The sequence below is a fragment of the Saccoglossus kowalevskii genome, chromosome 22 (genome assembly GCF_978046115.1).
Source record: "Saccoglossus kowalevskii chromosome 22, keSacKowa6.1, whole genome shotgun sequence".
Lineage (NCBI taxonomy): Eukaryota > Metazoa > Hemichordata > Enteropneusta > Harrimaniidae > Saccoglossus > Saccoglossus kowalevskii.
This window is the reverse complement of record NC_140662.1, coordinates 8,994,776-9,020,203: the sequence shown is the minus strand read 5'-3', so window position 1 is coordinate 9,020,203 and position 25,428 is coordinate 8,994,776. Positions and strand designations below refer to the sequence as shown.

At 33.8% G+C, this 25,428-nt stretch overlaps 1 protein-coding gene and 1 pseudogene across 1 annotated transcript in view; both read left to right on the top strand.

Annotated features, from left to right (window-relative positions):
* LOC100377233 (CD63 antigen-like) overlaps window positions 1–21,599 on the top strand; it is a 34,041-nt gene extending 12,442 nt beyond the window's left edge. Inside the window, exons 2-6 of the mRNA XM_002736818.4 lie at window positions 13,447–13,635; window positions 15,049–15,222; window positions 16,432–16,569; window positions 17,923–18,006; window positions 18,737–21,599. Coding sequence (XP_002736864.1) covers window positions 13,447–13,635; window positions 15,049–15,222; window positions 16,432–16,569; window positions 17,923–18,006; window positions 18,737–18,802 — 651 coding nt within the window. The 3' untranslated portion in view covers window positions 18,803–21,599. The remainder of the gene's footprint in view (window positions 1–13,446; window positions 13,636–15,048; window positions 15,223–16,431; window positions 16,570–17,922; window positions 18,007–18,736) is intronic.
* Window positions 21,600–21,720: 121 nt separating this feature from the next.
* On the top strand, window positions 21,721–24,873 carry LOC146728664 (uncharacterized; annotated as a pseudogene).
* Window positions 24,874–25,428: the final 555 nt, after the last annotated feature.

The following is a 25,428-nucleotide window of genomic DNA, read 5'->3' as shown; positions in this document are numbered from 1 at the left end:
TATGTGACACTATGTGTATATCATGGTCTGTGTGTACAATTAAATTATTACAATGTATCACTAGAAATGTCTGTGGTTCAATTACAAGTTTAAATATCATGGAAAAAATGACACTCTGTCTGAAGAACATTTCAAGTGATTCTTCTTTACTTGGGAATTCGACAAAAGTTGTTAAATTAGGTGCTTTATTAGCTGTTTAATTTCCCCTTTTTCTCTTGTCCACTTCAAACTCCTCAACGAGATGTCAAGCATTCACAGTAATATTTTTATTCACCTTTCTCCCTGTGTTAGTAGTGAACTACTTCAAATAAATAATTTCATCTCAAGTACATTATTTGAAAGAGTAAATCGATATTATTCCACGTTTAATCATCTTATTCAGAATCAAATGACATAAGTATATGTGTTGGGCAACGATAGTTTAATTCACTCAGTGAATTTCTTAGGTTGCCGACAGCAAACACAACTGATTACTGTAAAACTTTTTAATTTCACTATTCCGATGTTTTGAGAATATTCACTGTTTTAATTTTCATAAATTTGTCAAGGAAACAATGAGTTTTATTGTTATTTTACATGTTCACATAGATTTAATTTAGCGTATTTTACTTATCGGTGAAAATAACAAAATTAAAACCCAGTGAATAATTAATGCATATACAGTATCACCAGTGTTTTGTAACGACGAGGTAGTAATCTCTAGTTTAACTGATTGCTAGTCTCTAATATGCCGTGTTGGTGTTTGAACACTATGTGCGTCAGTAATGAACTGAACTAACTACGGTAGTCTGGGATAATTACAAAAATATGCTTGCTTATATTTGGGTATGCAACTCATTACCCTCATTGCAAATGACCATATGTATGCAGGAAAAGTGGTCTAAACTTAAATAATTATATTTAACAAAATTTTTGTTAAAAATGAAAAAATAGAAATGTTAGTAATGTGAACATCACTAAACATATTATGTAATAAATTACTAATTTGCATAATGTATATATTTATGAAATTAACCTTGAATGCTTGCTGGTACTTGTTAAAGTGCGGTTAAACTATAAATAGTATCGGGATGGGTTTGAATGATCATTTATTTCCACTCAATATTGCTTTAGTTACATTTATTGCGTGTTACGCGACTCTTCGCTTTACAAGTTCATTGACATTTCATGCGTCCGTGTTGGCTCCAGAGCATTGTTGCATTGTTTCTAATTTCTAGTTGGTCGCGTGCCGGTCGTTTGCGGCACTTTTTCAGTCTCATCTTAAGTATAAAGCAGTGTATTTAGATGTGTATGTTTCACAGCTGAATAAAGATCCATTGACAATAGATCTGCTTCCTATCTATTTTGGGAAACCATGGAGGTAAAAAGAGACTCTTTTTACCTCCATGGGGAAACCACCAAGTGTTTTGTGGGACACACTCAAGCATATATATTTTCTCAACCACAAATAGTGTACAATTGAGAAGCCAAACAAACAGACTACAGCTTTGTGGCCCTTGTGCTAGAGACAACAGTGACACTTGGTATGTGAAACTGCAGTCTCCTTTCTCAAAAAATATTTGTATAAATATATTTCTCTTCTAAATGTACAACAGGTTGTTGCTAGAAAGGCAGTACTGACACTTCCGAATTGTTGCCTGGCATTACAATATCAAAATAAATTAGAATACAATATTTAGGACAAGTGAGGTTAATTAATTATACCATGCTTTTTGATCAACTGTCCTCTACCATTTTAAAATAAATATCGAATTTAAAATACAGTCAAACCTGTGTTAACGACCACCTGTGCAGAGCGGCCACCTGCTCATAGCGACCACCTCAGTACAGTCCCTTCACAATTTACACGTTAAAGACACTGGATAGAGCGACCACCTGTCCAACGCGACCAGCGACCACCCTATTGTAGACCTATTCACACTTTAACCTTTGTATAACGACCACCAACATGTCCATCAGACGGTCTCAGCAAAAAGACAATAGCTACTTGCGAATCGCTAACAGGAAAGTGGCCATATGTTACGTTCAGATTACCGAGTACGCAATCTGTAGACAGGGGTGACAATCGCAACTTGGATTGTGAAGTTGCGAAAAAGTAAAAAAAAACAAAAAAAACAGTTGAATATCATCTGAATGTAACGTCTGGAGACTGGAAAGATTTTAACAACAAATTAAAACAGTTTCATTCAAAGTTGGAAATGAAAAACTAGCTTGTTTCCGATCGGTACTACCCCGGTATACTATCGATCCCCAGCCGGCCAGCGGCACTTCTGTGGACTGTCTCGCACATGAAGAGCACATTCCTCTCGTCCCGAAAACAAGAAAAATGAACCAGTTTAATTAAATGAGAGATGTTTTATTTACCCTGTCGACATGAAATACCCGAACAAAATAATAAAACATTCGCTATTTCGCTCTCATCGCGGGATTGCAAAATCCGACCTATTTTGGCCGCCATGTTGTTTGTTGTTGATCGTTATAAATTATGCTAATGAAGCTAGCGCATGGGCAAAACTGAGGGGTCATCTCGGGGTTATTCTCAACGAAAAATGATTTCTATTTTGATCCTCTTTTTTTATAAACGGTAATATCAATAATTCGAGAAAAAATCATTTCGTTTGGGCAGTTTTGATGCGTCGATGCTTGCAACAAATAACTGTAAAATTGCGTGTACGATCATCGTGTTTCATTTCCGGTTCGTTTGACTTTCTGATTCAACGCCGAGAGTTGGAGCAATCGTTACGAGTTTGGTAAATTTTGTTTATTACCAATGCTTCTTCATTTTTAATGCTTGTTTGTTTGTTTTTTCAAACACGACAACTTTGCCTGTGCATTTTGTCACAGTGTACAATCGACAATACTAACGATGGGACTGATTACCGCCTGTGATGGGCTGGGGAATAAGACTGCATGGCGAGAGTGTGAAAGTCCGAGCTGAAACACCAATGCGGCCGATCGTTAACAATCGTTCTTATGCATTAAATACACCAATGAATCCATGGGCAGAATCACTTGGTTTCAGTGAATTTACATGATATAATTTGTAGTAAAAAAGTAAAGCTGTGTAATTATCCAGATGAAAATGAGTGACTTATTAAAAAGACCAATTCATTGTAGGTTTGTTTTGCTGATGATCTCCCTTAAAATTCCCACCCTAATTAATATTCATGATTACATGAATAAATTAGGCCACCTCCATATAAAGACCACCTGTCTATAAAGGACAGTTTGGCTCAGTCCACTGACTGTCCTTTATAGACAGGTTTGACTGTAGTACTGTAGGGCCAAAAAGTGCCTATGCTTGGCATAGGGAAATTTTTGTTTTCCTGTTTCAGAGGAATCCAAATCAACCTTCTAATGCATAAATTGGAAAGCATTATTGAATAAATATTGCACATCTATTATCTTGTGTTAAATATTCTTAATACAGTTTTCAATTTACCCTAGGTCGAGAAACTTTTTTGTTTATGTTCACAATGTTAACAATTTTGTGATTCAAAAATTCGTGAAACTAAATATCGTATCTGCTCTTTTAGAAGCTTGTTTCCAATGAAAGCAAACATTAAACTAAAGGTGCATTTTTAGTCCCCGTTCGGACGCAGTCCGAAAACGGGGACTTATGTTTTGCCCTGTGTGCGTCCGTCCGTGCGTCCGTGATCACCTGTATCTCGAACATGCATGGACCGATTAAGTTCAAACTTCACTCATACATCACACATTATATGGGACATATGCACATGCATTTTTTTCATGATCCGATTAACGATAGCCGAATAGCGGCCATTTTAATGCCGAAAATGCATCAAAATCACATATTTTCACAATTCCAGAACCGGATCTCAGTCATGCATGGATGGATTTTGTTCAGATTTAGCACAATGTGTTGTACATATGCAGGTGCATTTCGGTCATGATCTGCTTTGAATGTATATGTCACTCAAATGTGAACGGAACAGGGACGTGTCATTGACAATGACTTGTAATTTAATTATTTTGACCGTAGATCATGGTTATGTACGCAAATGTGTTACTAATAAAGTGAATACAGTAGATATATTAAAAGCTGCTCAGACTAAACTACATGTACTGGCATTTGAAGTTATTTATTTTAAATTGATATTCAAAACTTCACTACCATCTGTGTTAGATAAACAGAGTAAACATTATTGCGCCATCAATTTTATTTATTGCAATATGAGGGTTTTGTTGGATTCTCTTATAATAAGACAGGGTTTATAGAGTCCCATGTTGATACCTGCATTAGAGCCGCTGAGAATTAAACCTTCATGCAGTCTATATATAGTGGTTTTTACTCGCCATATTGAGTTTAAATATTTTCCTTAGCTTCACATGGGTGATTACATGGTGCTCTGTTATTGTTAAAAATGAAAGGTTTATTTCGTAAAAACACAATATTTTAGCAAGCATGTTATAACTGATTAAGCGAATCTATACTGAATATAATGTTGCAAATTTAAAATAAAGTTAATTCTCACAATGAGACAGACAACGTAGCCAAATCAAGATTCTGTTAATTTGTGCATCATGTCAAATTCGCTATAATGGCAGTGACAGGAATACTGTAAAGGGATTAATTATTCACTGGGTTTTAATTTTGCTTATTTCGCTGACTGGAAAATGCGCTAAATTAAAACCCAGCGAATATGTAAAATTTAGCATAGAACACATTATCTAAATGATAAAACCGTGAATTTAAAACCCACCGAATATGCCTGAAATGGTAAATCAGCGAAATTTAAACCCATTGTGCAACATGTACAATGCAAATAACAAAATACTGTTAGTCACCAAATCTATTCCACGCTGCAATAATGACTGCATGTGGTACTTTAAAACTGAAGTGTTAATATTAACTATTACCATAAATTTATTATGTAGTTTAATATTTGTATGAGGTTTCATGTAGGTGCAATTTACTTTGAGACAGATGTTAGATTTGTTGCGTACAAACAAAAACTACACATGTGTACCGGATACTTTGTAACAGCTTGTAATGGAATATTTATTACTTCCTAGTAGATCTATATTTGCTTATCTACATGCACAGCCCCAATAGATGCGTTATGTGAGCAGAAAATTGTGTTTTTTTGAAATTTTAAGCTCATCTAACTTCCACTAATCTTTTGATTAACAGTTCTAACCTCTATATGTACCTTGGGTAGGCCTCTTAGATTTGTTCATTTCATGGTGATATCTTCAATTCTCTAATTTTGGTGAATATTTTTGTCATTTTTGGTAAAAAGTGATATTTTCGACTTCTTGTTAAAAACCCTAAGTCCAATTGTTTTGATATTACATATATAGGTACTACATGTGAACCTCTCTCAGATTTGTTCATTTTCTAATGATATCTTCTGTTCTTTAATTGCCATATGCACAGCGGAGCTATCCCAGCCGACAGTCTGCTTGTTAAAATTTTCTTAAAACTTGCTTATGAGATGTGTAGCCAGATCAACATGCTCCTTTCAATATTTTTCAGTTTTGAAAGTAAACTAAGCGGGTTTTAAACTAGCTTATTGTCAAGTTATTCTTGGACTGTACTGTATCTCTATAAATATATCAGTGTGTGTGTATATATATATATATATATATATATATATATATACAGTCATATATATTTTGCCATATTGTATTTATAATAATAACAGTATACGTAAGGGTAGGCAATGCAAAAATAATCTAGCTTAATATTTAAAGGAAAATTTGATTTTATATTCACAGAATTCCTGCACCTGTGCATGTTATAATGCCACCATTGCATAGATTGCATTGCATTAGTAGTGCAGGCACTAGATCAGATTTTTCTGTATTCAAAATAAGTACCGTAAAATCTGTATTAGAAGCCGCATCCCTAATAGAAGTCGCGCCCATTTTTTTTGAGTAATTGAGTCAAAAATTCACCATTTCTCATAATGTGTACATACTCTAATAGAGAAGCCGCATCCCCTCTGTTGCATTGTATCTTTTTAATAGAAGCCGCAGCTTCTAATATAGATTTTACAGTAATATTTTAATGATTTAGTGTTCAGCCAATGGGATTTTTAGTTTATATTTTCTTCTGTTGGAGATATTTTTATGGAAAAAATGATACTTTGTCTGTCAGCAGGTTTGCTTCTTCACTTAGGATAGCCTCTAAGTTCCCATGGCAATGCTTCACTTTTAATTCAATGTACAAGCTTTCCCAGTTCATGCTGTCAAGGTTTTATACAGTACCCCAGGTTGTCAAGACTAGCCTACATGTAAAGTGGCTGGGTGTTATGTTACTTGAATAAATATCAGATATTGACACAAAACTTAACATACATGTACTATACCACACATGTAAAAGTCCATACTTTGAAACATGTATGGTTGTCTATAGTTGCACATGCCGTCTACAAACTGTGAATTTATTATTAATTTGAATTTTTTGAATATTTCTCTAATTTGCATAAGGTGCCACATCACATTGCACTATGACATTTCACCAGGGTTTTTTTGTACTGATAAAGACTATCAACGCGTTTGAATTTCATGTAAGCAAACAATGAATTTTACATATGTTGTGTACAAGTCCCATATTGAACAGGACACTCTAAAACGACTGTTGTGTGTTAAAGTATCCTATAGTATCATGTTTCATGGGTCCCATGCAATGATGTATCATTCAGGGAATCCTAAAAATTAACTGTTTGTTTATACGTATTTTATTTATTTATTTGTTGCTACCCTTTTACATCAGGGGCTCACTAATAAGTAATTAGGAGCTGCAATAAAATTATTGGAAAAAGCATATATATATATATATATATATGAAAAAAGAAACAGACAATTTACGCAATGAGCGAGTCTTTAATCACCTACACCATATCTGTCGGAATTGTGATGTGATCTTGGCGTCAAACGAATAGTGTTAACATATACAAATGTATGAAAGTAAAATTAGATTGTAGCTTATTCATTCAATTCAATTTAGCTGGCAGTGTGGTTTTTTCCTGATTATCGGTTGTGTTTTGCATTTGAATGCCAGGTGGTGTCTTGGCTGAGACGTGCATTTGAATGCCAGGTGTCTTGGCTGAGACGTGCATTTGAATGCCAGGTGGTGTCTTGGCTGAGACATGAATTTGATTGCTGGGAGGTGTCTTGGCTGAGACGTGCATTTGATTGCGAGGGGATGTCTTGCATTTCCTTCGCTGTAAATCATTACATGTACATGTTTGCAATCTGATAATTTGACAGCTATCAAAAAGATTAAATTCACTGACTGGAAAGTGATTTTTTTTGACACAAATTATTATCTAATCAAATTATGTGTTCATGATAGGTGTTAAGCCAGTCTGCCTAATTTAGATGATAATAACAAATGTTGATAACCTTTTGAGGACAAAAGTCAACTTTTGCTTCACAAAATAAAACTGATGATTTTTTTCCGATTTTTTTGGAAAATTTTGATAAAGAAATTATTTTGGTCAGAAATTTAAAATCAATATAGAAAGTGTGTGAAATGTTGCACTAAATTACAAGGCAATATATGGATATTCTTGGTGGCTGTATTTCTGATAAAAATGCAAGATTTCCCTTTCAAGTACATTAGGCCACTGAAAAAAAAATGTTTCTAGTCATGCATGTGTCAGCTCAAAAGGGGCCAACATGGACTTTTTGAGGAGGGGGGGGGGGTTCTATTAAAATTATGAAAAATGAAAGAAAAAAAGTCATGATTAAAAAAAAGTGGTGACATTGTATTATCAGAACCATAAAAAATGTTTTTCACCTTGTATGTGGTAACCAGGTGAAAACTTGCTCGTCATTTTAAATGTCACAACAGTGAACTATGTACATATTTTATGTGAGTTTACTGGCAGTAAAACTATGTATCAATTTACAACATCATCATAATGTGTGCCTAGCACAGTTCATAATCTACCCTTAAATATCATGTCAGTTTTATTGAGAAATTTAAAAAAAAATTATTCTGCAAATTAATTTTTTGAATGTACATTTTCTAATGAAACTGGAGAATTAGTATTGCCATGGAAACATCACTCGAGTCTACTTTTATGGACGTCAAGTATATAAAGTATAAAATGGAGCAAAGGTTGCATGCAAGTATGCCCTCAAATTGATTTGGTATGTATCTAGGGAGTGTTCATACATTAACAATCTTGTATAAGCAGTCAACTGTAACTCTGCTTGTGCTCTAGGAGTTTAGGGATAGGTTGTGGTATTCTGTCAATATTTGGGGAATCGACCAATAATATTCGCAGTGTCATGGGCTGAATCATCTACTCGCTTATAATAAATTATTACATCTACCAATTTGTTAATTTTTTTTTGTCTGAGTGCATCTTGGCTCCCCCTCATCAAGAATTATTGATCCATCCCTTATCCTCCTTGTTTTTAGTATGCCTTTATATGTTTACTAATGTTTATTAATTTTCACGTGGTTTAAATTTCACAGATTTAACATTTCAGGCATATTCAGTGGGTTTTAAATTCACGGTTTTATCATTTAGATAATGTGTTCTATGCTCAATTTTACATATTCAGTGGGTTTTAATTTAGTGCATTTTCCAGTCAGCGAAATAAGCAAAATTAAAACCCAGTGAATAATTAATTAACTCTTTTACAGTAGTATTGATTTGACAGCTTGCAAGATGCGAGTTCAAATCATGGACATTACCTTAATACTTACCTATTAATAAAGAATGGAATATTTAGATTTCAATATGGTCTATCAGGGGTTTTTCTAGAAAAAATGAACAAGAGGGAGCACACATAGGCGATCGACCAGGAAACTTCATGTCTGAAGGTTTCTGCACAGTTTTAACAGTGTAACCTATCACCATTGAAATATTTTTGGAGTAATTTTGGTGTATTTAGGGTCCTGACACATTGTCAGCTGGTGTTATTGAAAAGTTTTCACGGAGAAAAATATATTTGAAAAAGATTTCATTTTGTACGGCAGCACGGAAGTGCTAAGAGGGCATCATCCGCAAGTATCAGGGCGCTGCGCCCCTGTTCCCTGGTTTAGAAAAACCTCTGGTCTATCCCTTATAAATCCAATCAATGATCCAACAATTTATATCTTCTGTATTGTGACAACAGTTTATAAGGTTAATTATGTTGTATTGATGTGTCGTATCTGTGATAAGAGTGAAATAAAATGCTGCCGATCAGACAATTTTTTTTTATTTGACAAGCATCTCTGATAAGAATGAGTTAGAGCACATGACCAATGAGTTATATAGGCATTATACTGGTTAATAAAGTTAATGTTTTATTATAAGTTAATTATTTGTTAGCCTCTGTGTTAACCTTGTTAACCCTTTGCATGCCATACTTCTTCCCTGCAAAAATGTTGGTGCAATATTTGTCCATAATTTGTGCATTTTGGACCCATGGGCTTCAGTTCTTGACAAAAACTTTAGAACATTTTTGCAACTTCCTGTGAATAGTGGTGAAAGTTGATGCTTAGAATGGAAGGAAAATTTACAAGTGTCTTTAAAATATGTAAATTTCCTAAACCATTTTCCTATGTTGAAACATTTGTATTCAGAGTAAAAAACTTAAAACTGAATTTTTTTCATCTTTTCTAACTGTGAAATGTAAATTTCTAATTAACGCAATCAGGGAAATTAACAAGAAACATGAATATTTTTGTTGTTGGCCTGACTGAGTTAGCTTGATGTAATTAAATTAAACAGCATTTTGTGTTTTCACCTGGTGTGCAATTCTCATCTGTCAATGTCTAATGTCAAAAAAGTTGATTAACTACATCCTTGTACTAAGATGGACTGGAACAACCCAGGCAAACAATTTGACCTGACCTGACCTGACCTGACCTGACCTGACCTGACCTGACCTGACCTTTGACCCTACCTCTAGATTAATTGCCATGTTTGTGTTCATGTTGTGATGTAATTGTTACATTCAAATTAAAAACTCTGAAAAGGAAATTTAATTTTGTCTTAGATATTGATCTGTATATGCTAATTAGTCTGGAATGTCGACCAACCAGCAGAGTGCATGGTGTGAACATGATTGATTGCCACAGTTGTGTGCAGTATAGGTACTTACAAATGCTTGTTGCATGGTTAAAATAGCATATTGTAAGTTCTAGTCTTCATGCTGCGTTGTTGAGTGTGCAACTTATGCAACTTGTAGAACACATGTAAAACGCATTGTTTGTTTATGCAGTTTTTTTTTTCCAATTATTTTACAAAACGATAAAAGAAAACTATATCAAAATTGGCAATAACTGATTTACCAGTGCATTAACTGAAAATGAACATTTTTAAAATCATAGACTGATCTGTTTGAACAGGCAACATACATGTAACAACATTAGTTACAAAATAATTGAATAAGAGATGTGTACATATGTGTCACACTACATTGCACTGTCATAAATGATGGAAAGCATGAAATTTCAAATTTCTCTTGAACAAGTTTTTTTGCCTGATTCATTAAAGATAATTAACTCAGTATGTAAAGTGTATACCATTAGATCGACTGTACCAGGAGAAATATTCACTTGGTTTAATTTTAGCAGAATTGATGTCGCAAGGTTGTTGATTAGATTTTAAAGGACTTGATTGTGACGAAAGTAAAACGTTCGAGGGTTAACTAGTTAAATTATTGATGAGTATGCCATCAGGCTAAGAGAGAAATAAGGAAACTAAACCCAGGAAATAATTAGAACTCCAGTTGTCATTGATGCAACCTGTTCAATATGGGTCTCCCCATGCTGTGAATACAATCAATTTAAAATAGTCTTCATACAATATTTGAACACAAGCAGTACAAACTGGTGATACCATAAACTACTTTAATTTCTCGCATTTTTCGGTGACTTCTGTGAAATTTTGTCGAATGCCATATAATGTTCTCAAATTGTGGAAATTCCTAGTAGCAAAAATTAAAGCATTTACAATATAAATATTGTATATTACTAACGTATCTCATACAAGCATATAACATGTTTTAAATTATATTGATGTAAATCTAGATCGAAAATTGAGTTTGTTGCCCATTCTAGGATGAATTCTTTATGATGTCAGATTTTATGTTATAAATAATCAGAAACTTTAAAAGTAATCTGTTCATTAAATTGATTCAGATGCAGATTTAATTTTTCCTATTACCCAAGCCAGTGTTTTACAAGCAGCCTTAATAACCCTTATCCTGCTACCCCCATGTACTTTTACATTATCTTGACCAGATAAGGGTTAATTAATTAAAGCGGAAGTTGTCAATCCCTGGGATTGTGCCATGGAATTATGGGGCGACATTGACATTGTTAATCTGTGTCCCATTGTAATTTTAATCTAGTCGGTAAATAGGCTCATGAGATTAGGTTTATAGTGAGATGAACATGGATTATTTGGTTGTTAAATTCTACTTGCATTCCTCCACATATGGTGACATGACCCACTGTACATTAATAGATTGATGTATAATAAATTTGGTACTGTAAAATCTCTATTAGAAGTCTCATTCCTAATAGAAGTCACACCCATTCTTTTTGAATAATGGAGAACCAAAAATTCATGATTTTTCATATTTGTAGATGCTTTAAATAGAAGCCGCATCCTCTCTGTTGCATTGTATCATTTTAATAGAAGTGACTGTTTCTATTACAGATTTCACAGTACATTTTTATTAGTCCTTGTGCAATACCCCTCGCGATCACACATCCTTGTAGTTTTTTTTTTGGGGGGGGGGGGGTTCTGGGGTATTGTCTTATATTTGAATCAAGTAAAAAATGCACAACATAGAACCAGCTTCACCAAATTTAGGATATCTGCACATACCCTACCAATTGAAAAACTTAGATATCAAGGGATACCTCCAGAGAAAAGAAAGTGCCAACTTTGTAACAATGGGGCTATTGGCAATGAAATCCATGCACTTTTAGACTGTAACCATACTGGAATAACAAATGCTCGTACTGAATTTCTAAATGCAGTTAGCATTCATAATGAAAGTATCCTTAAACTATCAAAACAACAAATGTTTACAGAAATTTTAAGTTCGAGAGATGGGTTCATTGCCAATAGTGCTAGCAAATTTATTGACAGCATACTATTTTACTATAAATAATTTTACTTAGACTTTAGTTATTTATGTATTTTCTTTTGTCTCGTGTGTGTACTTGTGTTTTATTATATTTAATGTCTTTTGACCACAGATAATGTAACAAAATATATTATTTAGTATCAAATAAAATGTACTATACTATACTACTAACAGAAAAAAATGTTCAATATTGTAGCTACGCGTTTTTTTTTAATGAAACCAATAAATAAACATTTAAATAAGCACTAAAACTGATCAGGGCGTAGTGTAAAATAATAAACCTGTGCAGTGGATTGAAGGCATAAACAATGCCCTACTGTTCACTGATCCAGTGTCGGTATCTCTCTTAGAAGGTAAAACGGAGACTCAGTTTACCTTTCTTGAGGAGACCTTGAAACTAGTTCAGTAGACTACAATGGCCCTCTTGTTTAATTCATTTTAAATGAGCATCATTCTTCATAAAAGTTGAATGGAATAGTTTTCCCCACGGTCGAGGCATTACACAAATAAATCAGGGTTCTGTTCTGTTGTTTATACTTACAAGGTGGGACAGGATGTGTGTTGTGGGATTTGATAGGATATTTTCAACATACAGATAGTGTTTAGTAAATCTAACAATTATCTGTTAAAATGTTCCAACACCTACGTCGGTGCTTTATTAGATCAGTGAGTTTTATATTTTATCGTAAAAGGCATAAAATCCGTAAATTCATTAAAATTCTATTCAAAAATCACAAATTTGTATTTTACCTTATTATTGAAATTAATACAATTTAAAAAAATTCTGTAATAAACATCAATTTATCTAAACTGGAATGTAAATATTTCAAAATACAACTGCACTAAATTATTGTGCATAATTCATTTGAAATTTTCGCTGAAGAAACTATTCAGTGAAAATAAAATGAAGCGAATATAACTTTTATTTGCTATATTTTACATTCAAGTCATCAAAAATCAGTGAAAATAAACTCTTGATGGTACCACAATGTGTAGCCTAGGGAGTTGTGCATAACACCTGTTTGAATTTTTGCATACTGTAGTAAGCCTGTTTTATTTCATAAAAATGAAGTAAACTGTTAAAAGTGACATAGAGGGCACTGTTTACCTAAATTGGATCTACCATACTTTGCTGTAAATCATCAATCAAGTAATAATTTGCATTCAGAGATATCACTTTTCTTATAATAATGTGATATTCTTTATAACAAAAGATCTTTGTTCATCAGGGAAATATTATTGGAGTAAAATGTTAGTCAATATTGTTGTCTTCAGCAGTTACTTGTTAAAATAAATACTAATAATTTCAAAGCTGTATAATTCTGTCATTTTTGTGAAATCATAATATATATACATTTTTGTTCACAGGTATGTGGTCTTGCATTGATAGTCGTTGGTGCACTTGCCCAAGTCAAATACTCTGAATATACAGACATAACCGGTGGTTTGTTTGCGGGTCTACCGATATATCTTATTATTATTGGATGCATTATCTCTGTTGTTGGTTTCCTGGGATGCTGCGGAGCAATCAAAGAAAACTATTGTATGATTACAACTGTAAGTATATTTCAGCATCCTGATAACAAACGTGAAAATTGGGAAATGTGTCATGGCTGATTATTTTCTCTTCATTATTGTAAGCCTTCATAGTGATACTAGAAACATTTTGCAACAGGGTTTCAAACACATTAGTTTGCCATAGCTTGAAATGACTGAATGTACCAGTCTCATCCAAAACAAAAAAAGATACTTTGTTATTATACCCACTTTTTTTGGCAAAATATTGTAAAATAGACAATAAAAAATAGATGTCACTGCAACATTGTTTTTAGCATCTCTGGGCGACAAACAAATCTTTTTGAAGGAAGGGCTCGAAAAGTGTTAGTGCTGAGAATATAAGCAGAAACTCGTCTCAAAAGTAAATCCAGAGAATAGTCGTCAAGATTATATACAAATTTGTATGGTAGATTAAAAAATTACTGCATTTGCTCTTTTATTTATAATCTTTATGGACTGGCTATGGCTTTTGTGGCCAAAGATCATGCAGGAGGAGCACCCAAGCTTGCTCGGGTGCGTAAACTGTACGACCAAGGGTAACAAAGCCTGTAACCAGTCCGTAAGGGTTTTATCATATATGCCTATATAGTTGTAATTTTACCACGGTGTGACCTCAAACACAGGATGTAATTTAGAATTACACATTTTGTTTTGAATGATGAAAACCAAGCACGCTTGGCAGGGCATGATACAGGAAATTATTGTTCTGATGTGAGCGTTACGAGGCTGGGCAATAAAAGGTATATGATAATGTATATTACCGATGTGTTTGTATTTAAATAAGTAATATTTTGATGATTCGATTATACATGTACACAGGTAATTTTTGTTAATCTATTGGAGATGAGCAAATACAGGGTTGCATTAATTAATGTTCATTTATTAAAACTATTACTTGTGTACCTCATGGTGTTACATGCATGTTCTACTAATCAGCAAATACAGTATATTTAGTTGGGTAAGGTAGCACCAGGGGGGAAAACGAATAAAAAATTGTGATTTTGAGAAAAGAATTAAAATGTTTGATTATATTAATAGTTTAAATGACAATGTTCATTTAAATTTAAAATTCAACTAAAACTAATTTTAAAGAATTTAGCGTGTCTGCCAACTCGGAGTGGCAGTGATTTTCTCAAACTAATGTTAATCATTTTAAAAGAATACTAAAATCATGAAAATTCATAGCTGTGTACAAGAGGTACTTTTAATTAATTTTATAATATCTTTTTTACCTTGCCCGTAACATCAAAGATGGACGGGAAAGGTAAGGGAAAAATTTCTGTCTGGTGTTGTCGTCGTTGTTGTTGTCGTCATCGTCATCGTCAGCGTTATCGTCGTCATTAATAATTGTTATTGTGTGCACAATAACTTTAATAATTCTATTCCAATCTTTATCAAACTTGTTTCTTTCAGTTTGCTGTGATATTAATTATCATTCTGATACTTGAAATTGCTGCTGTTATTGCGGGATACATATTGCAAGATGAAATTTATGATGCTGTCAATGAAGGCCTCACAGACTCGATGGATGACTATGTCGATGAAAACCCAGCTGCAGTGGAAGCATACGACAATCTACAAGAAGAGGTACTTCTATGCATAGTTACTTACATTATGGCTTGTATTGTATTAATTCATCGTCTACTGACATATTTTACTGTCGGTGGATGTTTTCAGTAAGCATTGTTTTATTACTGGAAATTGCTGAATTTTCTGTGCTTGAATTTATCACAATTAGGATTTCATTCAAGCGACATGGTTGACTGACCGTTTTTTTTATTGTTCTCTCGTTTGTCTTTCCTTACATCTCATGTACTGTGCATGCACTTTATTGTCCAGATTTTTCTGCACTTTTTTCGTATATTCTTCAATATTTCTGGAAATGAATCCTAATTTTAGATCCAAAAGACAACATTTAAGTAAATTTTCAGTTTTCAGTTGGCTTTTTGTTGCAATCTTCTGACGTAAACTGCAGACTATAAATAAAACTATTTTGTGAATTTGTGATGAAAAGAGGAAACTGGTGGTGATTGGAGCTCACTTTCACAATATTTCATAACATTTTTAAAGACAACCTTTAAGTATGATTAATAAGCATGAAACATAATTTTGATTGAAATTTACTAGCGTACCTGTTCTCGGCTTTTAGCCGATATCTAAAAACTGGTTGCTCTCAATATGTTAACATTCATTGTTTTGTGAGCCCTTAATTTTCTATACACATTTGAAGCACTGATGTCAAACTGGGTTTCAGGGTAAAAGTCTCTTGATGATTGATGGTCATTTGTGACTTGGAATATTGTTATCATCTTCATTGTTATCATCTTCATAAGCATTCCCAGTTAGAATGCAATACAGATAAAATGTCAAACTGTCAGGCCAGTGTGCTGTTAACTGTTAGCCAGTAGCAGTATGCCATTTGTGCCTATATGACATGCATCTGACCCAAAAAGATTTTCTGTGCTGCAAAAGAAAATTGTACATTGAAAATGGTCTTGAAAAACGTACAATATTTGCAATTTGGTAAAACGAAATTCACATTTAGTATGCAAAACTAGTGTAAAAACGAAGGGAAATCAGTGTCCACAAGTTTTTGCCTCAAGTTCCCCTATACAATCACATATAATTTTATTTTTTTCTTGAAGACTTCTCGCTCCAGCAGTCAACAAGCAGACTCAACTTGATATTGGTGGGGGGGGGGGGGGAATTCCATTTTGACGCTAGATGCCCACAAAATCTGTCCCTTTTATAGAGGACGCACTTGGTAGTAACAGAGTTTAACGTTTCATTTTCCAGTTTAAATGCTGTGGTGCCAATAACTACACAGATTGGGAGTCAGCGTATAATGAAACAAATGTGGTACCAGACTCCTGCTGTAAGAATATCACTGCAGGATGTGGAACAGATTATACACTCAGTGAAATCTGGCAAGATGTAAGTACATGAAGTGAATATCTGTCCTTAACATGGCCATACTTGAAAAATCTATGAAGTGAATATCTGTCCTTAACATGGCCATACATGGCAAATCTATGAAGTGAATACATGTCCTTAACATGGCCATACTTGGCAAATCTATGAAGTGAATATCTGTCCTTAACATGGCCATACTTGGCAAATCTATGAAGTGAATACATGTCCTTAACATGGCCATACTTGGCAAATCTATGAAGTGAACATCTGTCCTTAACATGGCCATACTTGGCAAATCTATGAAGTGAATATCTGTCCTTAACATGGCCATACTTGGCAAATCTATGAAGTGAATACATGTCCTTAACATGGCCATCCTTGGCAAATCTATGAAGTGAACATCTGTCCTTAACATGGCCATACTTGGCAAATCTATGAAGTGAACATCTGTCCTTAACATGGCCATACTTGGCAAATCTATGAAGTGAATATCTGTCCTTAACATGGCCATACTTGGCAAATCTATGAAGTGAATACATGTCCTTAACATGGCCATCCTTGGCAAATCTATGAAGTGAACATCTGTCCTTAACATGGCCATACTTGGCAAATCTATGAAGTGAATATCTGTCCTTAACATGGCCATACTTGGCAAATCTATGAAGTGAATACATGTCCTTAACATGGCCATACTTGGCAAATCTATGAAGTGAACATCTGTCCTTAACATGGCCATACTTGGGAAATCTATGAAGTGAATATCTGTCCTTAACATGGCCATACTTGGCAAATCTATGAAGTGAATATCTGTCCTTAACATGGCCATACTTGGCAAATCTATGAAGTGAACATCTGTCCTTAACATGGCCATACTTGGCAAATCTATGAAGTGAACATCTGTCCTTAACATGGCCATACTTGGCAAATCTATGAAGTGAATATCTGTCCTTAACATGGCCATACTTGGCAAATCTATGAAGTGAACATCTGTCCTTAACATGGCCATACTTGGCAAATCTATGAAGTGAATATCTGTCCTTAACATGGTCATACTTGGCAAATCTATGAAGTGAATATCTGTCCTTAACATGGCCATACTTGGCAAATCTATGAAGTGAACATCTGTCCTTAACATGGCCATACTTGGCAAATCTATGAAGTGAATATCTGTCCTTAACATGGTCATACTTGGCAAATCTATGAAGTGAATATCTGTCCTTAACATGGCACATGGCTAATACTGTCTTTAGTATCATGTATGGCAATCAAATGTTCATTCTAAAACTTTCACATTGCATGATATTCACAACTTATTATACGTTGAATAAAAATAAATTCTTTTTTGTTGCTGATTGCCTGTCTGTTTACTTCCAGGGATGTACCGAGAAGTTGGAAGATGCTCTCATTGATAATTTTGAAAAAATAGCTGGTGTGGCGATTGCTATTGCTGTTGTTGAGGTGAGAACTACAGACTGTTGTTTGTTCTTCATGACATTTCATGGATGTTGTTTATTCTAGGATAATATTTTTAAAATCATATGCATTATTTTTTTTCAAAATATTTGATTTAGATCTGTAGTCAATTAAAAAAAAAAATGATGCCTATTTGAATGAAAATTAGAAAAAGTGTCAGAATAAACTTCAGGCATCATTCACAAAATATTTAAATAATTTTTTTTAACTATCAAATTTTTCGTTGAAAAACTAGAATGAATGTCGCATTTTGTCTGTTGTGTCCAAAATTAATTGAATTCAGTGAAAATTACTGTGAATGCTTTTTAGCTGTTAAAGAATATTTGAAAAGTTGGAAACCCACAATAATTAATCATTGTTAACCTTTGCACTATCAGACTTCCTTGTCTAAATTGTTCTGCACTTTTTTTCTTATATTCTTCAATATTTCTAGACATGAACCATAATTCTGGTGCCAATAGACAAAATTTCACTCAATTTTTAGTTTTTACTCAAAAAATTTAGCTATATTTGTCCAGATCTTCTAAAGGAAAATGCAGACTATATATTGGAGTATTTTGTTAATAAAAATGTGGACATTAACATTAACACATCTGGATATCACAATAACATTCACACAACTCAAAAACAAATATTTTTACAGAAAAAAAATAAAATATTTTGTTAAATGTACATGTAAACTTGACAATAATATACATATTTTTTCATTTTTCAGTTGCTTGGAATAATCTGTGCTTGTTGCTTGATGAGGTCAATCAAGAGCGAATATGAAGTAGTATAATTGCATGAGGTCATCACCATGACAACAAGATTTTTTTTTTAAACCTGCACTGTTTTAAGTTGGGAAATTAATCATGAAATTTATATACTTCACATTAAGCAAAATAAAGTGATATATTGGTTGTCTTGTGAAGTGATAAGACAACTCTCTTGTGGTCTTCCCAAATGTTGTCTTTAATGTGTATCACAAGCCTCGCTAATAATTTCTTTCTCTATTGTACATGTGCCTCCAGTTTATTGACCATCCTGTTTTTCATGGTTTATTTCTCACTGAGACTTAATGTAGACAAAACATGCATTATTTGGATGTGCTGTTCTGCATTACTCTGATTGAATTCAGATCTACAAGACTTGATGAATATAATACAGCTGCTCTGCAGGATGGAAAGATTTCTTGGTTTTAGATGAAGTAGAAGAACAAATTTTTTAAGTGCAAGCACAGAAAAATGTTTTTACATATCATTCAGTCTTAAATGTAGTTATAAATTTTAAGAGCATGAAAGTTGTCACTAGTTGTGAACTTTTTTTGAGAGAGATTGTGAGATTCACTGACATTACCTGAAATTAGAGGATGTATTTAATGATTTGGTGGTCAATAGACTATTTGATTGGGTAACTTTGGGTGAATGGATACCAAATGGTAGTTCAAAAGTGATTTGTCCTATTATAACCATTTCACTGCCATTGTCAAACTGTCTCCCTCCACAAAAAGTATTCATTTTAAAGATTGGAATAAAATATTGATCAAAATGTGAACTACCGGTAAAGCTGAATTTAAAACAAAAATGTAGCAAAATTTCGATGACACTTTGGCGTGAACAATCAGCAGTGAAAACGGTTATAGCATTTTCTGTTCTGTACTTCATTGAAAAATTTATGCATGGTACCAGGACTCGATTCAATTTAAACAGAATTGAAACGAGGGGGGAAAAAAAACCAGTGTTTTTGCATAGATAAATTTTGAAAAAGAACTTGTTTTAAAATGAAATGTAATTCTTGAAGTAATCATGTCACAATTTTTTATTATGTCACTTGACTTCTTCCACAATTTCCACTTTTTATTACGTTGTACCCAGCATGCTGTACTTGTACAAGGCTGACACGCTGGCTTGTCTCGTTTCGTTTTCTGATCAATTGAGAGAAAAATGTTAGTGTATTGTTAGATTTGTATTAATATTAATGTGGTTGTTGGGTGGTGCTACATTTGTCATAGAGGGCGTACTTTCCTTTCATAGTTTAATTCCGTTGAACAATAACATAACTGCTTCATAGAATATCGTATTTCATATACGGTAGCTCAGTTTTCGTGACGCAGGATCAACGATAAATATAATAGACTGCTCCTAGTTATTAACCAGACAACTTGCTATACCCACCCATTTGTTACCAATATAATCGTTTAAATTTTAGAATTAACTATCTTAGCACTTCTTTTTTTTACTGTGTAGCTAGCTATTATGACTAGGCAAATTAACTTATTGTCTGCAGGTCGCTTGTTTTTATATTTGAGGTGGCTGTACCGGATATAAGATTTATTGCTCTGACATGCTTCTATTTATAACTAGTGCAAACGTATTACATCTTTTATAATATTGCATATTGTCATACACCATGCTTAGTCTGAAATTTTTTTTAGAGTTTCCAAAAATGATTAAGAATAGCTTGAGTAAATGGTAAAATCATACTACTAGATTTCTGTACAAAAAGCGTAAACCTGCTCTTGGTCTCGGCATCACAATTTTTTGGAGGAATCTCTTTTGACGTATGAATTTAAAACATGTTTACACAAAAATTGAACATGCGCTGCACACTGGTCATATGCTTCAGTCGATGTGCAGCAAACATTGACACTGTATATACTGCATAGATTGTACGTCACATGGGACTGATATCAAACCTGACATATGGTGATGAATTTGACACTTGAGAAATGTGCCAAGCAAAATGTCTGTTCAACATTGAGACAAATTTACTACATCTCTCACAGATATATAGACTGAAATATTTTTTTCTTTATTCATGAATATGCACGATTCATAATCTACAAATTATGCTGTATAATTCCAAGGTTTAAACAATTTATATAAATACGAATGTGTAATTATTCATCAATGTGTTGATAAGAATAGTCAAGTGCCATCTGCTTTTTTCTTGCTAATTTTTTTCACACATTTAACCCAAGTAATGTATCCTGAGCCAAACTGACATTTATTTTATCAGATAAATTTATATGGAATAAAATGGTGATCATGTGTTCCATGTGCACAGACTGCTGGAAAACTACTCTCAATTCATTTCCAAGCTATTTGCATAGTGTTGACCTTGTTACATGACACATCGCCATGCATTTCCATTTATTACCACAATAATTTTACTCGGTATCACATGCATTAAAAAAAATATGAAAAATTAGCAACAAAAACACTGCTTGTGCACCTTTAACCAATTTGTAAAGATTCTGCATATGCACCAGTGATTTCATAAACCTGTTAAGAAAAACTATTGTTGAAATTTTCATTACTTTTTATCTTTTTCCAAATTTTACAAACTTGATTTACATGATATCAGAATATTATCGATTTAGAAAGATGATTCAGTATTAATCTTAGTATTGCTGGTATATTCTGTAGTATACTTTGAAGGCTCAAATTTATAGATAGCGCCCTCTTTGACCATACTCTCAATAGAGGGTGCTCTTTTAACATTACTGTGAAGATGATTTTATGATCATGGAGCTTAGATTAGACTAAATTAACTTGTATATCTCTATTTCAAATAAAAATGATTTTTCAATCGTGCGATTGTTCTGTTTTTGTGTCCATGAAATGTGCCATTGATAAATGTTTCTACATTGCACATCAAACCTTAGTCTGGTTCCCTGCCCCATTTCAACGCTGAGGGCGGTTTTAGAAAAGGGTCAGGTACGGGGTATTACATCCAAGGCGGTTATTGGTAGTTACGTACGGAACATCTGATTCGTCACTGAGACAATTCAACATGGCGGCTTCCATGGACATGGAGTTTGTTATGAAAACAAAGATTGCTTTAGCACATGTAAACGCAAACAGTCATTCATGTTACACATATTTAAGACCAAAGCAAGTTGATTGTTTGAAGGCATCCACTGATAGTGATTGTATAGGCTTGTTGCCTACCGGTTATGGAAAATCACTGATTTTTGAGTGCCTTCCCTACATGTCAGCTTCACACAGTCCCAGGACAGTGATCTTGATCTCGCCATTGAATGCTATTATAGAAGAACAGTCTCGTAGACTCGGCGCAAGGTCAGTGCGGTTAAATCCGGAGTTTGACTGTAGTTTGTCCAGTTTCATTAGTTGTGAGTATTTGTATATACTGTCTCACCCAGAACACATAATGACCAAGAAACTCTTCGCCGTATTTCGTGGCGACATTTGGCAACACAAGGTATCTCATATTGTTGTTGACGAAGCACACTGTGTAGTACAATGGGGAAGTGATTTCCGTCCGGAATATCGAAATCTGAAAGACCTATGGCCACCGGTACGAAAAGAACACAGCAAGAAATATCATCACATCTTCTGCTTACCAATCCTGTTATTATCGCTGCCAGCATAGATAGACCAAACATAATGTTCCATGTGACAAAAAGACTTCCAAACAACAGAATTGAAGAGTCTTTTAAGGAGATCTTCAAACCACTTATTGATGAATTGCGCAGTAAACAGGAATGTTTTCCACGAACAATTGTTTACTCATCACTTAAATGGTGTGGATTTGCTCACGAATTGTCTTTAATGCCAACTTTTGACAGTGATATAGATGATATATCTGGTCTGGTGGCTCAATTCCATGCCTCATGCACTAACAAGGTAAATTTAAGTTATTTTGTTAACTATAAATACTAACTTGGATATGACTTCTACTGTTTAACAATTGTTTTCCATATTCTGTATGGTATGGTATGTTATTTTTGTTGTTGTATAGTAAATAACAAATTGGTCCTCTGATGGTTTTACCAATAAAAAAATAAAGTGAATATTTATTTGTTAATTGTTATATATATAAATCATTTGTTCCGGGTTTATAAGCAGCTTTGTCTATAACATTTAGGTAAACAATGTGGCTGTTGCCTCATCAAATGACACACTGAAAGATAACGTGATAAGTGTGTGTTCTTTATCAAATTGGTGAATGCAGTTCACTTTACACTTAAGCCAAATTTGTATAAAAGATATAGCGACTGTGCCCTTTTAACTGTATTTGCTATATTAGATGTTTATCTCCAATACAAGAACAGATAAGCCATCAAAATTTGTTGTATACTGTTCTGTATATTAATAATTTGTGCATTTTTTTTACTATAAATGCACCTCTGTCATTTAACTATCATATGATATTCTGTTACATTACCTTTGCCACAACAATTAACTTGAGCCATTTGGCTATTTCATATCAACTTGCATATTGACAATTTATATATCATACTTTTATCATTAAGCAGATGAAGAAAGAGGTGATCGATGGCATGCAGACCATGAATTGTGGTATCAGATTGTTATTTGCAACTGAGGCATATGGGATGGGTGCAGATCCAAAACAAGTCAGGCGAATTATCCATGCTGGTGTACCAAGAACAATGGAAAGTATGTTAAAATGCATGTAGTTCAGTCTAAATGTAGTAATGCAATGTTACGCACAAAATTCATGAATTTTCAGAGCGCATTGTACATATTTGACATACAATGTGTAAAACCAAGTTCCTTTATTGTGTGCATGATCTTATTATTATACTACTTGTAAGTGTTGCCAACATTTTGAATGTTTTATTTGTTTTGATTATTTAATGACCACAAGCAATTGGTTGGTTCAAGAAAATCTGAAGTCCCAATAATCCTGTAATCCTGTCATGAGTGTAGTTATTGGATGACGATGATGGCTAGGAAAGTTATTTTATGATGAAATACCACAGGTTACATCATAGAATGGATATAACAATTGATGTCAGTCACCCAAGAGAACTCATGAAAATACGCATTTGCTCAATATGAGAAGTGCATCTTCAATAGAAGTGTACAATAAACTAAACTTTTCCTGTACTGTATAGAGATATATTACCATGTCATTTACCTATGCATATGCTCTAGTAATACAGCAAATACAGTCCAGTACCATATTGCACTATTTTTGTAACTTGTAGTGAAGCTACTTAAATGTTAAATACAATTCTCATTTGTTCATTAGCATACATTCAGGAAGTTGGCAGATGTGGGAGAGATGGGGGAAGAATCTGAGGCTATTTTGTACTACAATGCATCTGACAGCACACAATGTGAAAGACATGACTGAGGAAATGAGGAAATACTGTACAACAGATGAATGTCGTAGAGTGTCACTAGCCTCACATTTTGGTCAGGAATTTCCCAAGGACTATATCATTAAACATCAGTGCTGTGACAATTGCAAGCTATTGTGTGACTGTACCATCTGTGATTCTCAGTTTCATTATCATCAGGCTGTACATCAGATCCTATTGTTGCGGGCTGTTAGCAGCCAGCTGAAACTGATGGCTGTTAGCAGCCAGCTGAAACTGATGGCTGTTAGCAGCCATCAGGAGCAGAATCTGATGTACAGTCAGATGCTGATGAAAGTGATTTTGATGATCACAGGTAATATGTGATGTGTTATTACAGTATTTTGAAGCTGAAAATAACATCTATAATGCACCTTCTCCTTCAGTTGTCACAGGATGGACACCATCTTTAGCGGAGAAGATATCTTCAAAATATACAAGATACTCCAATCGCAAGTTTTTGATTTCTGATTTTTATTTGGAGGATCAATATGTTGATAATATAATTTCTCTTATTTTGCAAGTGTAGAAAGAGGAGAATCTTTATAGTTATGTACCTCAAATTTTCACTGGAAACTGAGGGGAAATGTTATTTGCTCATGTGTTTGCTTCCAGTTGAAAGCATACAAATTAATATATATGTAAATATGGGTGCTTCAAGACATGCATATTCAAAACAATAGTGAGACATTTTGTTAGAGCAGGGTTTCATGCTGTAAAAATAAGGATAAATTCTGAAAGTTGATCACTTTGTTGGATGTGTTGATGGAGTACTGTTACGTATATTCAATAAAGTGACCAAAGACTAATTTATCCTTAATATGGCAACTCACTTATTGTTAGCATGTAGTGATACTCTATATATTGTCAATGTATATACTGATTGGGAGCTCAAACAATGGCATGCAATACATTGATAAAACAATACTGTTTTCAACTGGATGTCCAATACTTTTTGACAATGATTTCTAGTTCATGAAAAAAAATGTGTGTTTGTATGATACATTTTATCACACACATCAATTAAGCGCTGTGCCTTAGTGTTCATAATCCCCCTCAGTTTTCAGTGATACACCTTACTTTGACAATATATTTCACCTAAGTTTTGAATCTGTGTGTCTTGAAGTCCTATATATATATATATATATATATCAATTTGTATGCTTGCTCTCAACTGCAATTTAGATTAGGGCTAGACCATTTGATATCCTGGATGCACAGGATTCACAGCAATAAATTCATGGCACATAGACCCCTTTCATAAATCAAGCGCCCTCACTCATTAACCGTTTGCG